This window comes from Punica granatum, chromosome 4 (assembly GCF_007655135.1).
Source record: "Punica granatum isolate Tunisia-2019 chromosome 4, ASM765513v2, whole genome shotgun sequence".
Lineage (NCBI taxonomy): Eukaryota > Viridiplantae > Streptophyta > Magnoliopsida > Myrtales > Lythraceae > Punica > Punica granatum.
This window is the reverse complement of record NC_045130.1, coordinates 10435346-10450077: the sequence shown is the minus strand read 5'-3', so window position 1 is coordinate 10450077 and position 14732 is coordinate 10435346. Positions and strand designations below refer to the sequence as shown.

General features: G+C 39.5%; 2 protein-coding genes across 3 annotated transcripts; both read left to right on the top strand.

Annotated features, from left to right (window-relative positions):
- Window positions 1–5250: 5250 nt before the first annotated feature.
- Window positions 5251–8219, top strand: LOC116203207 (transcription factor bHLH113). 2 transcript variants are annotated; one of them, XM_031534872.1, is made up of 6 exons: window positions 5251–5643; window positions 5774–6439; window positions 6555–6683; window positions 6801–6866; window positions 6959–7075; window positions 7588–8219. In XM_031534872.1, exons 2-6 carry the CDS (start codon window positions 6056–6058, stop codon window positions 7774–7776), a joined length of 885 nt encoding a protein of 294 aa, XP_031390732.1. In that variant the 5' UTR covers window positions 5251–5643; window positions 5774–6055; the 3' UTR covers window positions 7777–8219. The 2 variants fall into 2 exon arrangements, with proteins under 2 accessions (XP_031390732.1, XP_031390733.1); XM_031534873.1 differs by having other exon boundaries at window positions 5251–5662.
- Window positions 8220–11969: 3750 nt separating this feature from the next.
- On the top strand, window positions 11970–14334 carry LOC116206393. The gene is made up of 2 exons (XM_031539260.1): window positions 11970–13017; window positions 13366–14334. The coding sequence occupies exons 1-2, from the start codon at window positions 12043–12045 to the stop codon at window positions 14050–14052; spliced, it is 1662 nt and encodes a 553-aa protein (XP_031395120.1). The 5' UTR covers window positions 11970–12042; the 3' UTR covers window positions 14053–14334.
- The last annotated feature ends 398 nt before the right edge of the window (window positions 14335–14732 follow it).

Here is a 14732-nt window from a genome sequence, read left to right as displayed (position 1 = left end):
AAAATTATAATTGAATAGACATATAGAGAGATATAAATACCTACTTTTCAAAATTGAAAGGGTATTTTGAGAAAGTAAAAATCGAAAGACACTTTAAAGGACTTATACTTTTATTGATGTTATAAATTATAAATTATTATAATTTTGAAAATATTATTATACTCGAATAGAGAATTTGTTAATGAAAATATGTTATTTAGAATGAGGTGATTGGTGTAAATAGCTTAATTTATGCAAAAAAAGCACGTGAGTTATATTTTAGAAGAATACAATAGAGTGATAGAAGGGGGATACATATGCATACTTTTAAGAGTATGAAGAGTATTTTTGAAAAAGTAAATGAGGAGCAAAGAGCACGTAAGTAAATAGCCAAAAGAACCGTCAGGTGAAAGGAGTAGAAGTAGAAATATGATTATATATATATATATATATATGCAGTGTGTCTTTTAGAATTAATGAGGTGCCATTATTTAATTATGATTTAGGAGGCACAATTGTAACCGTAAGTGCAAAAATACTTTAATGAGTTAGGTATATTATTGTTGAATTTCTATAGAACATTATTTTTCTTTCAATTGACACTAATATGAAAGGTCGTGTTGTATTTTAAATAGAAAATAGAAAATATATCTATTGAATGATTGAATGGAGTTTAGAAAAATGCCCACGGACATTGAGTCGACAAAATAGGAATTAAGAAAACTGTTTACACATATGGAATGGTAAAATGAAAATTTTGAAATGCGAAGAAACACAATAATAAGTTCCAGACTTTCATATATGTAATAGATATTTTCACCTTTATCATGCATCATTGTTAATCGTGGGAGGAAACATTAATCCGAGCCTTTTAGTATTCCATGATATTGAGATCAACAGATTATATCAGCAAACGAAATTGATTCAAAATAGTAATAATTCTTTATTGAGCTAACTAGGATCCAACATGATTAGTCCGACCTATAGAATTTTTGAATGTCAAATACTATATGCCAAAAAGATTTAGTTAAAAAACCGCAATCACCATAAGTGACAACTCCAACGCTCTATCTATTGCGTTTCAACCAGCTGCATGTTTTATTTTATTTTTTTTCAATTCCAAAAGATATATTCATCAATTTCAAAAAATATTGAGTAGAAATCATTCATGGCAGTCAAATCAGAGTTTCAAAGATTCAAAACATGGGAAGTGAGGGAGATTGGGAAGAGGCACAAACTGTGCATTCGTACATAAACGGAACCGAACTGCCAACGAGGTGTCGGGAGGCACAGTCTCCCAGAGGATACAAAATGTTCGATCCGAACATGCCGAGCGAAAAACACGGGCACGGTCAGAGATCTAGACTCGATGTCACGAATATGAAATTACATATGAAGTTTTAATTTTCATAGAGATTACGAGAGTCTTAAATCACTGATTTATTTTGTCATCATACATGGAAAGTCACCATCTTCTAAGTATGTCTGACCGTCAATTGACTTACGTCTCGTTACTAAATGTGTCGAGTGCAACCGATAAGTTACGGGAGATCTTGAGGAACTGATGAGCTACGCGTGATTTGGTCAACTGAAAAAACCGGTCGAGATTACACCAATGAGATGGTGGAACACCACAATTGCAGCTGCAACTATTTCTGATGTATGAAATTCTAATATGATTCTTCGTTATCGTGACCTGTAATCTTTCCATTATTGGATCGTGTAGTAAGCTGCGAGATTCATGCGCATTTCAAAAGTGAAAAAATTCGTGTCGCGATGACACGGAGTCATATTAGCAAAATCTTTCGATGTATGCCTTGTTGATTAACAGTTGAGGAAGCTGAGTAATACTATTAAGGGTGATGATCTAGTGACTTCAAACTCATTTTCATGTAATTTAGAGATCTCCAGGTCTTGAGTTGGAATTCTCAGGTGACATATACTAAGGTGGGCTCTTTAGCTTAAACCTGAGGTCATTTCCGATTTTTGTGAACTATACAAGATCTCTGATGGTGCCACACTGATAGGGTCAATATTGACACTGATTGTTCAATTTATCTAATATATTTGCGATTGAATACGAAAGTCTCAATATTGTGTAGTGGGAGAAAACAGTGTTCTATCACTGCTACTCACAATTTTATTCGTGTAATAAAAAAAAACAGAGAGGGAGAGAGCCGGGTCATTGAAGAGACACGACAAGCAGCTTCTCTTTCACTGCAGGCGAAACCATTGGATCAAGTCACGTCTGTCCCGATCAGGCAACGGCGGCGGACGTGGCAGTGGCAGTGGCGGTGGCGGTCGAACAGAGAACTTCGCTTTGTGCTTGGTGACTGATTAAATCACTTCTTCAATTTTTTTTCTCCTTTTTGTTATTTCTAATATACTTCACCCTCAATCTCGCGACACTTGTAATTAATTTTTTTTCTTGATTTGACAAATCATTTTGTACACCAACTCTTTAATCGGCATATATCCGCAAAACCAAATCTTTTTTTTTCCTTAATTCTTTTGGATAGTCCGTAAGAAAAGGTTTAACACGTGAATTGTATTAAGGAATAATGTACAAAATCTGAATATATTTAGAACCTGAAGTCTCCTTCTCCGCGTTAAGATAATTATATTTGATTTGGGGGAAAATGACACTTGAGATCCTATATGTTTGTCAATTTTTGACATCGAGTCCTAAATGTTTCAGTTTGGAAAAACAAATCCTAAAAGGTTTGAAAAAGTGACACTTTTGGTCTTTTCCGTTACTCCAGTTAACGGAATTCCAGCAAGGCAAACGGAATGCCATGTGGCGCTTTATGAGTGGTCACGAGTTGGTTCGGGTCCGGATGTCGTGGCAGAATCGGGTCGGTTTCGGGCCGAGTGTCTCCTTCTTCACCCGACTCCATCCCTTGCAATTGCCGCCCCTGCAACAATGGCATCAAGGCCATCCTTCTTCAAGCCTTTCCTCACACCACCCTTCGTCTTCTTAGGCAAGCGAGTCTGGTGGATTTTTTGTTCATGGTTTCCAGAAAACCCTAAGATTGCATGGCATTAAACATTTGCATTGTTCCATTTGAAACATTGGTGTAATTAAGAACCGACTTCTGATCAATGTATTCATCACATGGGGCGTGTGTGGATTGTGCCCGAAAGGTGTTCGATGCAATGCCTGAGCAAGATGTTGTCTCATGGAACTCGTTGGTGAGCTCAAAAGGTGTTTGATTCCGCATTTGAGTTGTTTGGTAGAATGAAGGGGAGGAGCATAACAACAGAACAACGATTTGAAGCGGATTAATGTGAAGCTCATATGATTTAAATCGCAAAGAGGCTAAATCGATATGAAATACATGATCGGCCCTTTCCCTTCAAACATAACTTGCAGAAATAGTTAATGACAAATCCCAAGATATCACCATTGCCTCAATTACTTTCCAGCTTGGAGAAGCATAGCAATGCTCATGTTCCGATCATCCCACAGATCTGCAAAGACTCGAAACAAGAAGAAAGGTAGAGGATTCCCTTTCTGACGTCTCCCTAGGAGCTTGGGCTCTATGACCATCGCCAATGGAGGAGTCTTTCCAGCGCAGGGGCGGCGCTAGGGTTTCGAGTGCAGGGACGGCGCATGGGGAGGGAGTCGGGTGAAGAAGGAGACATCCGAACCCGAACCCGACCCAATTCTACCCCAACTACCCGAACCAACTCCTGACCACTCAGGAAGCGCCACGTGGCATTCCGTTTGCCTTGTTGGAATTCCGTTAACGGGAGTAACGGAAATGACCAAAAGTGTCACTTTTCCAAACCTTTTTAAGACTTGTTTTTCCAAACTGAAACATTTAGGACTCGATATTAAAAATTGACAAACATATAGGATCTCAAGTGTCATTCTCCCTTTGATTTAGTAGGGGCTCAACACCCATATTGTTTCCCTCCCAAGTTGAGTTTGACCACAAATACCACACAAGAGAAAGAGATGGCTAAGAATCTCATGAATTACGACCTTTTTTTTTGGCCAACATGAATTATGATTTAAAAACCCTCTTATTGATGTAGGTTTTGACATGGGTTCATATAGATCAACGTTGTGATCGGGAGTTTAGTGACGATTGGTCTACCGCAATGGCATTGCTCACATGTAAATATATCTTTTTTCTTATTATAAGAAAAGCTTATATAGATATAGTACAATAAAATAAAAATTTTAAATATCTAATAAAGGATCACGGATAGTTCCACCTAAATATCTAACTTAAAACTCCTTAGGCTCCTAGGCGAGAGAATGCGCCACTATTACATCTTTATATTAGTCTAAAAGATCCTGCTGATGTTCCCGTTTTTAGTGTCTTTACTCTAAGACATTTTTCCCTGCGTTCATTTGTTAAGATATGATAAAATCTCATTAAATCTGAGTACTATACATAACTAATGTTTGGTTGTATAATGTGTTAAGTCATGTCAATTCGTATTACATGAAACTAACCGCATGTTCATCTTTGCTCAACTATATGAGTAAATCCATACAACCATGAACAATAAGAAAGAAGAGCTAGAATAAAAAGCCTCTTTTTTTTTTCTAAGAATGTCCGTAAATCTAATACAATAAAATAAAATAATGAGTATCGAACTTGAGGTCTTTTAGTCATCAGGTGAAAGCGTGTGTCGTTGTTCTACACCGTCTTTAATTAAAAGTTTTTTTTTTTGTAAATTAGAATACAAGGTCTACTTGAAAGCTTTCTCCATCTATATTTCGCATATTTAGGGGCAAGTACGAAGAAAATTTACATAGACATTTGCAAGGTATTACCAAGAAAAGGAGAGAAAAAAATAGAGAAATCCATTTTTTTTCATCATGAAGGACTTTCATGGCTTAACATAAAATTGAAAATAAATCAAAATTAAAAAACAGAGATTTTACCGGTAAAGATTGAACTCGAGCCGTATTAGTTTCAAGTCGTCCATCTTGGCATAGAGTAAACTTGAATTATCCCTTCAAAGCAAAAAAATTGCATTTCTTTCTTTCCAGAAAACTGCTATATTTCCAATCCAACAAAAAATGGGATTTCTTTTGTCTCCAAGAAAAGGGGTCCCTTTTTCCCTTTTTTTTTTTGCATTTGTGCTTTTGCCCAGTATTTTCACCCAAAAGAAAAGAGAAAAGAGGAAAAAAAAAAAAGGGAGTGGGGGTTGGGGTGTTTTCTACGTGCAAATCATGAGAGTGACTTTCTCAAGAAATTGCTATTTCAAAGCATGAATATTTTCTCAAGAAAAGGGGGGTTCTACGTGCAAACCAATCGAGGATGTGAGAGAGAGAGATAGAGCGAGCGCTTCGGTTTTCATTTCAGACACAGACGGTCAAATCCTCGCACTCCGAGGAGTCTGTGGGACCGTCCTCCGATGCACTGTTTGTTTCCCCCTCTCTCTCTCACATCCTCGGAAAGGCCCCACCACCTCCCCTGAACTCCCGACTCTATCTGCAGCTGAGCAGCCACATTGCCCGCCGCAGTGAGCCACACCCCATGACATTCCCAAGAACTTGACAGAAAAGGAAGCAAGACAAAAGGAAGTAACCAGAAGCTGAACAACCGATACATGCAGCTAATTTCTCTTGTACGTGATGTCTCTTTGTAGTTCTCTCCAAACAAGAAGCTTCCATGAAAAAGTTCTGGCGACACCTTCACCGTGAGTGGCCGAGCATAAAGTTGAGATTTTTTATTTTTTATTTCCTTTGGTACGACATAAAGTTGAGATCTTTTTTCTTCGATGGGCATAAAGTTAAGATCTTTATCTGTGCTTTTCGAATCTTATTCAGAGGCTGGTTCTGATTAATCTAAAGGCCCAGAGGAAGGGAAACAGAAGTTCTGCGGGAACATGCAATTTCAGGGCTCTGCTTGTTTTGCCTGTAGAATGATCAGATAAGCGTGAAGTTGTAATCTTGTCTTGTGTTTCTAAACTGGGTTTCTGGTTGTAATCGAGAATTTTGAGTAGAAAGCTCACAACTGAAGCAAAATCGAGGCATGCAGCTGGTTGCATTGTTGCTCTGTGTTCTCCAGAGATGTTGGGTCTTGCTTTCTCTGGACATATAAATGAGTAAATGAGCATAGAGTTGGCATCTTTGGCAGTGTCTCCGAATCGGGTTCCTATTATTGACATGGCTGATGATGATCGGATTGTCGATTTCGATTGGGAGCTCCAAACCATGAGAGGGACTTTCTCTCAGTTGCTCTTTGCGGATGATTTGGCAGGCTTCGCATTGTCGGAGACGACGAGCTTAGGCAGTAGTCTCAGCTGTCTTAGCCCTTACTCCAAGCAAGACCCTCCCAAAATGCTCCGTTTTGGGAACCCCAAAGAGGATGAAAGCACTGAAGTGAAAGCCGCCTTCACTGAACCCGCCAGAAGTATAACAACTGATCCCAAGAGATCAACTTCTTCTTTAACTAGCCGCGATACGAACACTGGATGTCTGCCCACATCCAAAGTAAGAACAGAGATTGACTTGACCAGTTGTCTTTTGTTCCCGATATACATTTTTATAGGTCCACCAGATTAAGGATTGGTTTGATTTTTTTCTTTCATTTTTGGTGTGTAATAAGAGGAGAGAGGGGTTTCTTCATGGGCTGGTGCAGAGCTCCAGCGGCATTGTTTTAACCGCTCCCACTGTGAATGGAAGAAGCTCCAAGAGGTCCAAAACTGAGAATGCCCCATCAAACAGAAAAACAAGGGTCTGATGAGTCGTGACTTGATTTTCAATTATTTTCTGTCCTAAATTTTCCTTGATGAGCACTTTGTTATGATACAGTAGTTCTCTGATCTCCTTAATGCTTTGTGGCAATGAGCAGGGAAGGAGAGAGAGACTGGGGGAGAGGATCGCAGCATTGCAGCAGCTTGTATCACCTCATGGGAAGGTAAAAGTCGAAAACCGAGAAGTTGAAGCATGGCATTAATATTTCTGATGCGTGGTATTAATTCTTGATTCTGCAAAACTGAGAATGTTCAGACAGATACAGCATCGGTGCTTCATGAAGCAATGGGATACATAAGGTTCTTGCACGAGCAAGTACAGGTCCTCTGTTCTCCCTACCTGCAGCAGTTCCCTTCCTCTCCCGAGCCGCCTGTAAGTGGCCTTCCACAACTCTCACACTTAAAGAACTAGTATTCCCACTAAACTTGTACATGGAGTATATAGATACATATGTCTGATGGAATTTCCCGATAAATGTGTTCTGTCCTTCATAATTGTCTTCATGCTGAAAGATCATATTCTAGTGAATTGAGTGGAATGTGATAAGATCACTTAATGGCGTCTCCCAGCCCTGGAACTATGTGGGATGGTGCTGAGATTAGGACTCAGAATGTGCGAAGCCCAAATTGGACTAATATTTGGAGGAAAAGCAAATCTTATTTTTCAAGAAAATGATGGGAGATACGTTGCATAAATGTATCAATTCTAGATTTATGTTTCTGTCTTTGCAGTTGGACTATGTTGCAGTTGGTGCAGCTGTGGACGGTGATCTTTATTGCCTCGACTGCTCGCACAGCTGCATCCAAGTTGCACATATGCCCAATGGTGGATAAAATTAATCCTTCTTTTGCTGTAATTCACTTGTCGATGTTACAACTTACAAGGAGGGTGGAGGAAACACTGGAGAAGAATCAACTTCGAGTTTGAGGAAGAGGAGCCTGAGAAGCCGGGGACTCTGCCTCATACCTTTAGCCTGCACCGCCCACGTGGCCGCCTGTAATGGTGCTGATTTTTGGTCACCCGCTATGTGCAACGCAAACCTCTCATCATCGTCATCTCCGCTCCTTCAGTAAAAGATTTTGAATTCCCCCGCTTTTTTGCCCTTATTGCTTGGCCTTCTTCCACTTAGCTAAGCTCAAAAGATGATCTGATGGAAATCGGAAAGTGCCATCCGGAGATGCTCTGTTTGTTTCCAAGGTGAAAGGCCAAATTTGGGTTAGGATATGGTGATGGTTTCCTATTTGGTTAACCTCTAAAATGTACATGTGGAAAAGTAAAGAATTGGATGGTTAACCTCTTGGGCTCTGTGACGTAATTAATCAAATCTTAGAAAGATACAGAATTGGATGGGAACCATGGGGGTTGTCCTATTTGTATTTTTGGGAGAAAAAGATTATTAATGGCGACGTAGTAACAAATCTTGATTTGCAATTGTTGAGTTTTAATCAGTAGTTCTGAGCTCACATTTGATTTCGATTTTGTACTTAATCCAATTGAGAAAGGGGAATCCATTTAAGGTTTTTCCTTTTCCTATTTTGGCCAAAACTATTCATCGGCTTTCTTCCAACTAATTTCTTCCAACTAATTATTAATTATGCAGTATGCAGTGAGCTCTTATACAGTGACAAACTAATCAGAATCAATTAAGTAAGATCTTGGATTCGAATCATTGTAAATGTTCAAAAAAAAAAATTATACCGAAAGAGTTTTATAATTTAAAGGGTCGATTAGTCATGGTTAAATTGGCTTTTGGATATAATGGTCGATACCAAAAAAATGAATCAATTACACGGTGGGTTTTTTTACTGAATATTATTACTGTTACAATGCGATATTATCCTTGAAAGGTGGGGTATGTCTATTACAATGAATACTATTTTGAATTAATTCCGCAGTGGACTTTTATACAGTGACAAACTAATCAAAATCAATTACACAGTGGGTTTTTATATAGTAATATTATCACCGTCACAACACAATATTTTCTTTGAAAGATGTGTGGTGTTTCTATTATTGAAATGTATGGTTTTCGATTGAAAGGTGTATTATAATGATAAGTTTTCTGAGTACCACGCTTCGAATAAAAGTATGATAATGTACATTTGCTCTTCATATGACTAAACTCAATGTTAGGCTTGTTAAGTATGATACAATCGTTGTAAGTGAGCGTATATATGATCAAGTATCTAATAATAATTTACTTGAAATCGCATATAGTATAATCAAATATTAATCTACTTAAAAATTCAGTTGATTTTTAGATTATTTAATACAAATTAATTTATAGGTGATTTATATTAAAAAATAGAAGTAATATATATTTTTTTAAAAACTATTCCTTCCAAATATTGGAGAGGGGTGCTGGGGTCGTCGCTAGCCACTACCACCCTAGCGAGGTCACCGATGGCCGCAAGAGTTGTTGACAACCTCACTCAAGTCGAGCTCCCGCTGCCCTGCTTTTGTCTCTCTCTCTCTCTCTCTCTTCGAGTGAAGAGATAGAGAGACGAACAAGGTTGGGGTTGTTCGGGGCACCATAGCTCCAATCGAATTCACCAGTAATCTCTATGACCACCGAACTGAATTAATCGGAACCAATTGAAATTCTGAATATTATAATATATAAAAAAAAAGTGACATCAATCAATAAAGAAAGAGCTTTGAAAGATGATATTCATTTATTCCGTTCTATTCCATTTCATTCACGTTTACCCCAAGTAAACTTAACCACCTTCTTGTATACTTAGGTAAACAAACATCAAATGAGCTAAATTTGGCTCCATTAACGGACTCTACAGCTCCAATACAAACTCGCACTCCCTCTTTGCTACACTTGCTTTATGACTTTCGTAGGAATATAAAGTTCGAGCGCCAAAATTTAGGCATTCTGAAAATGATGGATTTCATAAGTTGCACTTATTTGTAATTTGATTTTATATAAATTTTTATTATATATACATATTTAAGGTGCTAGTGTTATATGCTTTATCTAGATAATTGTAGACTTCTCTCCTCTGAATCTTCTGATTGTGTCCCATTGAATTTGATAGATAGTCTGAGTTGATTAAAATTCTTTAAAAAAATGTTGAGATATGTAGTCCCACATCGAAAAATTAAGAAAGAAACCACAAGCTTATATGAGGGTTGGGTCCAGTAACCTATTAGCTTAAGTTTTTGGGTTGCAAATGGGCTCAAGTCCGTGTAGACCCAAGTTGGTATTTTACATGGTATCAGAGCGGGTTATACTTTCGCGCGCTCATGTGGGCTCACACCACGCCAGATTCGATTTCGAGGTAGCCAAGAGTGTGCCTCATGTTAATCAGGCCCAAGAGTGATCCGATTCAGTTTCGAGATAGCTAAAGGTGCACCTCTAGTTAGGCCCGAGTGTGGAGCTCGAGGCTAGTTTGGTATTTGTCCCCCCTTTCCCGAGTACGGAAGAGGATGCCCGGCTCGGGTTAGTTGTTAAGGGCAGATGGGCTCAAGTCCGTGTAGGCCCAAGTGAGTATTTTACGAAAAAAAAATCTTTAACATGTATATGGTTTGTAATAACATCGTCTATAAAGATTCAGCTAAAGACAGAACTCAGATACGACGAACCCTATTTCATTGGTCGATCTAAATGTGACGTTAATGATTTATGAAATCGCTACTAACGATGACCACAAATGAATCTGTCAAGTGAGAAGAACATTGATGGGGACAAAGGAAAAATAATTATATATACGTGTTTAAGTATGCATATTACATACATACATATATATATATATGTATGTATACATATGAACACGACCAACGCTGATTGAAATTAGAATTAATCAACTGAAATAAATCAAAGAGCATCCCGATAGAACATGGAGTTAATTATGATGAACGATGAGTCCCATGATCGGTCAACGGAATCAAACAGCCAGACGAAGATCTAATGAGTCCCTACAACTTATGTATATTATACATAAATATACATATCGACATAGCTATTTTTGTTTTTCTCTCTTTGGGTGATCCATATTTAAAAGTCAATTAAATAGACATCTGATATAAGTAAGTTGAATTGAAGCCTCGTTTATATGTTTGAAAGTTTTCCCATACAATGGCAAATTAATATCGATACTATTGGTAAGTCGTGGACGAGAACCTTTGTTGCCTTCCACGAAGAAATCACTGCACCTGAGCTAATTAAACATTGAATATTGTAATTCAGCTGTTGATATATATTACAACTTATTAGAGGACTCGAGGAGGACAGGAGAGAGAAATGGAATTTGAATCCAAGCGGTCTTTTGTGGCTTAAAATAACCAGTCTTTATCAATTATTCAGTTAGAGACAAGACCTGAATACAACGAATCCAAGTACTTACATCGTTCTGAATGTGACATAACTAGACTCTTATTTCAATTCTGAATTTTATTAACGATGACCACAGATAAAATAGCTACGACTCAACAAGTGAGATGCACATCAATTCTTGGATCCAAAACAAACAAAAAAGATATTCTAAAGTGTTCAATATATATATATATATATATATATAATATTTAAATTGTGATGCAGAAACGTTCATGAGGGTAACGACGTCTCCACATTACACGTGGAGCTCATCTGACCCCCGGCCTATTAAAATCCACGTCCCCACGTTATCAGCCCCATATCCATGCAAACTTCCATGCAGACCTATGTATTGACAAAACCTAATCAATAGAAAACATTAATTCAGATTAAAAAAGGGAAGAAAAAAAAGAGAGAACACTAAAAGGAAAATAAGAAAATAATAGAAAAGGAATGTAGTACAGTGCGTGCATACCCTTACTAGGAATTAAAATTTTTGGGTTGATTCATCTTACTAATATAATTTCTCATACACCTTTATTTTTACCGTTAATCAATTTCTATCTGTCAATGGATGATCTTTATGAGCACTGAAGTTTTAGAGTCTTGTGAATAATTATTATCCACAATTTAGAGAATTTTATCGCTTAGTGGTTGATTAGGTTTAAACCTGAATCAGTTAGAACTCATTAGATTTCCGGATATTAGATGATGTAGATCAAAAAAGAAAAACTCTATAGAAGTACTCTGCTGTCTGGATAAACTGATGTGCGATCAAAACGATACTTCCTTCAGTGGCTGATCAAAATTACACTTAACTAACGCAAGACGATAAGAAAAATAATCAATATCAAAGAAGAAAAATGGGATATGTATACTTCTTCTCTGTAATTAATGCACTAACTGCGTGAACTCAAATTCAGCCTTAAATCCTCTCCTCCTTCCCGTGGCCTCAGTTACGTCCAAGTTGGCCCTCCCTTCATCACTCATTCTCTCTATAAAACCTCCTTCAAACATGCTTCTTAAGGATCCGTCCTACCCGACGATCCCGATAGAACACCCCAAGATGCTCGACATTTGGTCTTGGATATGCGAACTTCCCGACTCGGCCGGGTCGTGCTCTTCAAGCGTGCTCGAGCTGGCCAGGTCAATGCCTGATCGTGATGGACTAACTCAGTCCATTCAACTCAGAGCCAACTGGACGGCGTGCGAGCCCTCCTCAGAAGAGGCGGCGATCACATTCTCGCTGTATCTGCTGGGCTTCGAGTCACAGAAACTTCAACAGGGGCCCATCTGGGTGTCCGATCCATATCCTCTCTCCTCGGACAAGCCCTTCCTTCCACTACTTCTCCAGCTCCTCCGGGAGATTATTTCCCGGTCACCGACGACCCAGGAAAGCACATGCCCACGTTCCAGGCTTGGGGACCTGAGGCCAGAGCCTGTTGCATGGATCATGGACTCCCACGCGCCCGAGTCTCTGTCGGGATTCTTCAACTCAATCTTCCTCTTGCGTCTCTTCTGGCTCTGCTCCTTTGACGCGCCCTGTGAGGCAGGTACCTTCTATTATCACTGCCTCCTGGCCCCGAACCTTGAGACCTTGGCATGTAACCGCACACCGGTTCTCCGGAAGTTCTTGGCGACCATCGGAGTGGATGCCGAGCTGTGCTTCACCCGAGCATTCAGCTACATGTTAGCTAAGTGGTTGATTCTGAGGGAGGTAGGGGGCGTGGGGCTAAAGACGCTGGCCTCACTGCCGGCTGATGACAGGGGTCTCGTTGTATCGTACGCCACGGAGGCACATGGCTTGTGGATCCTAAAGGGTTATGTGCCTATCCAGGCGATGAAGGTCACACAATCCAGCAACCAGTTAAAGAGTTTTCCCATCACCGAGGCCAAGGACTCAGTGCTCAAGTATGTACTAGCTCACCAACAACTCGAGGCGGTCATTCAGGTCGAATATTCCGTCAAATTCTTTGAAAGTTACATTCAGGTGAGCTATCAACGGCCATGATTTCTAAATTACAGCTGTATATATTAAGGATTCTATAATTCCATATTAGTTTATATATATATATATATATAAAGAAAAACTCGACGAGTTAGAATTTTTTTTTAATGATATCATATATCTAATTGCTCGAAATTATTATTGTTTTGAGAAAGGGGGCGTAATACAGTGGTTAACACCCTCACCTGGTAACCTAGAGGTTCCGGGTTCGATTCTCATCAGTGGGACTACCCGTGCCCCTTTATTTAGATTTCATTTACATTTTCTTGTACTAGGACATGAACCTCCTATTGCAACCGAAAAAAAAAATATTATTGTTTCTCATTCCAGGTGAATGCGCGCGTGGACAACATACGCCTCCATGTGGTGAACCTTGGGTTCAAGAAGGGAGACAGCAATGAGGGAGAGTTCGCAGATGAGAGACACTTCCCATCGCGGGCCCGGCTCTGGGTCGGGCCGGAAGTCGGGGCAACCTACGTGGGCGGGTTCAGCCTTGGCCAGTCCACGAACAACTCAGGGAAAGAGATCGAGACGCAGAAGATCGTGAAGGGTAGCTTTGGAAAGACAAAGGTCCCGAAGGTGAAGACCACGGCGAGGACCTCATCGAGGACCAGGATCCGGAACTGGAGGTGGGACCAGGATGCGGAGGGTAACGCTGCAGTGTTCGACGGGGTGTTGTGCGACAGTGGGACGGGTCGGGAGGTGGCGACATGCCGGCCGGGGGGTGCTGACGGCGGCAGTGGGTTCCATAAAAGGTACGCTGGGGCCCAGAGGCCGTTCACAAAGACCGGGGGCGTGATATTTGCGGGGGACGAGTGCGGGAGAAGCGTGGTGTGGAGACTGAGCAGGGAGATGGAAGGGAGTGTGATGAAGTGGAGGATTGGGGGTCAAATTTGGCTGACGTATTGGCCGAACAACAATGACGTCATCAGGAGTTCCCCCTTCGAGACGAGGGCTGTCGAGTTGTGCGATGAGGTTGACTTGCCTTTAATTCCTGGGAAAGTTGTGAAGATTTAAGTTTCACAAGTTCATAATGTAGTTATGTGGCTTTGTGCACGTATATATAAAATCGTTGTATTAGTTAGATAGATATAAATAAATGAGGGCATAAACGTAATCGTAGTGACATGGAAGCATTTTGTCCTCGAGGTAAGTGACGCTCGTGAGGTGATTATTACTAGGTAATAGATTAAAGGCATGTCGTGATGTTATCGAAATGACCAAAAACTACTACTGGGCATTTGCTACTGCTTGGCCAAGATACAAATGGATATATTTGATAAAATAGCACGTTTCTCATTTCTTTAAATTCATTTTCTCCATCTACTAAAAAAAAATCATTTTCTCCTACTACGTCTGCACTGGTTTATTTTTTGGCTCGAAACTTTGCATATGATTTACCTTCCTTCTTTCCGTTTAAAATGGTGATTAATTGACATATTAAAAGACACTTATAAGGAATTAAATTAATATGCATTAGTTCAGATGATTTGTCACGTCTTTCTCTTAAGTGAGATCTCACATCGAGTCTCGTGATCATGAATGAAAAAAATCAATTATTGGAATAGATATACATCCTTATTTTGTGAATCGATCTGACTCTAACTTAAATTATATTAGCTACGATTTTTATATACTGCCTGGTGCCTGGCCGAAAAAAGACACCTAGAGAAGAGTACATACCATGAAATTGATTG

What these genes read in the sequence shown, in the direction of transcription:
- LOC116203207 (XM_031534872.1), top strand. Translation starts at nt 6,056, where the DNA reads ATGAGCATAGAGTTGGCATCTTTGGCAGTGTCTCCGAATCGGGTTCCT. An exon ending in CATCAAACAGAAAAACAAGG is followed by an intron (nt 6,684 to 6,800) that starts GTCTGATGAGTC and finishes GGCAATGAGCAG; the next exon opens with GGAAGGAGAGAGAGACTGGG. An exon ending in CTTCCTCTCCCGAGCCGCCT is followed by an intron (nt 7,076 to 7,587) that starts GTAAGTGGCCTT and finishes ACAACTTACAAG; the next exon opens with GAGGGTGGAGGAAACACTGG.
- LOC116206393 (XM_031539260.1), top strand. Translation starts at nt 12,043, where the DNA reads ATGCTTCTTAAGGATCCGTCCTACCCGACGATCCCGATAGAACACCCC. An exon ending in TCTTTGAAAGTTACATTCAG is followed by an intron (nt 13,018 to 13,365) that starts GTGAGCTATCAA and finishes TTCTCATTCCAG; the next exon opens with GTGAATGCGCGCGTGGACAA.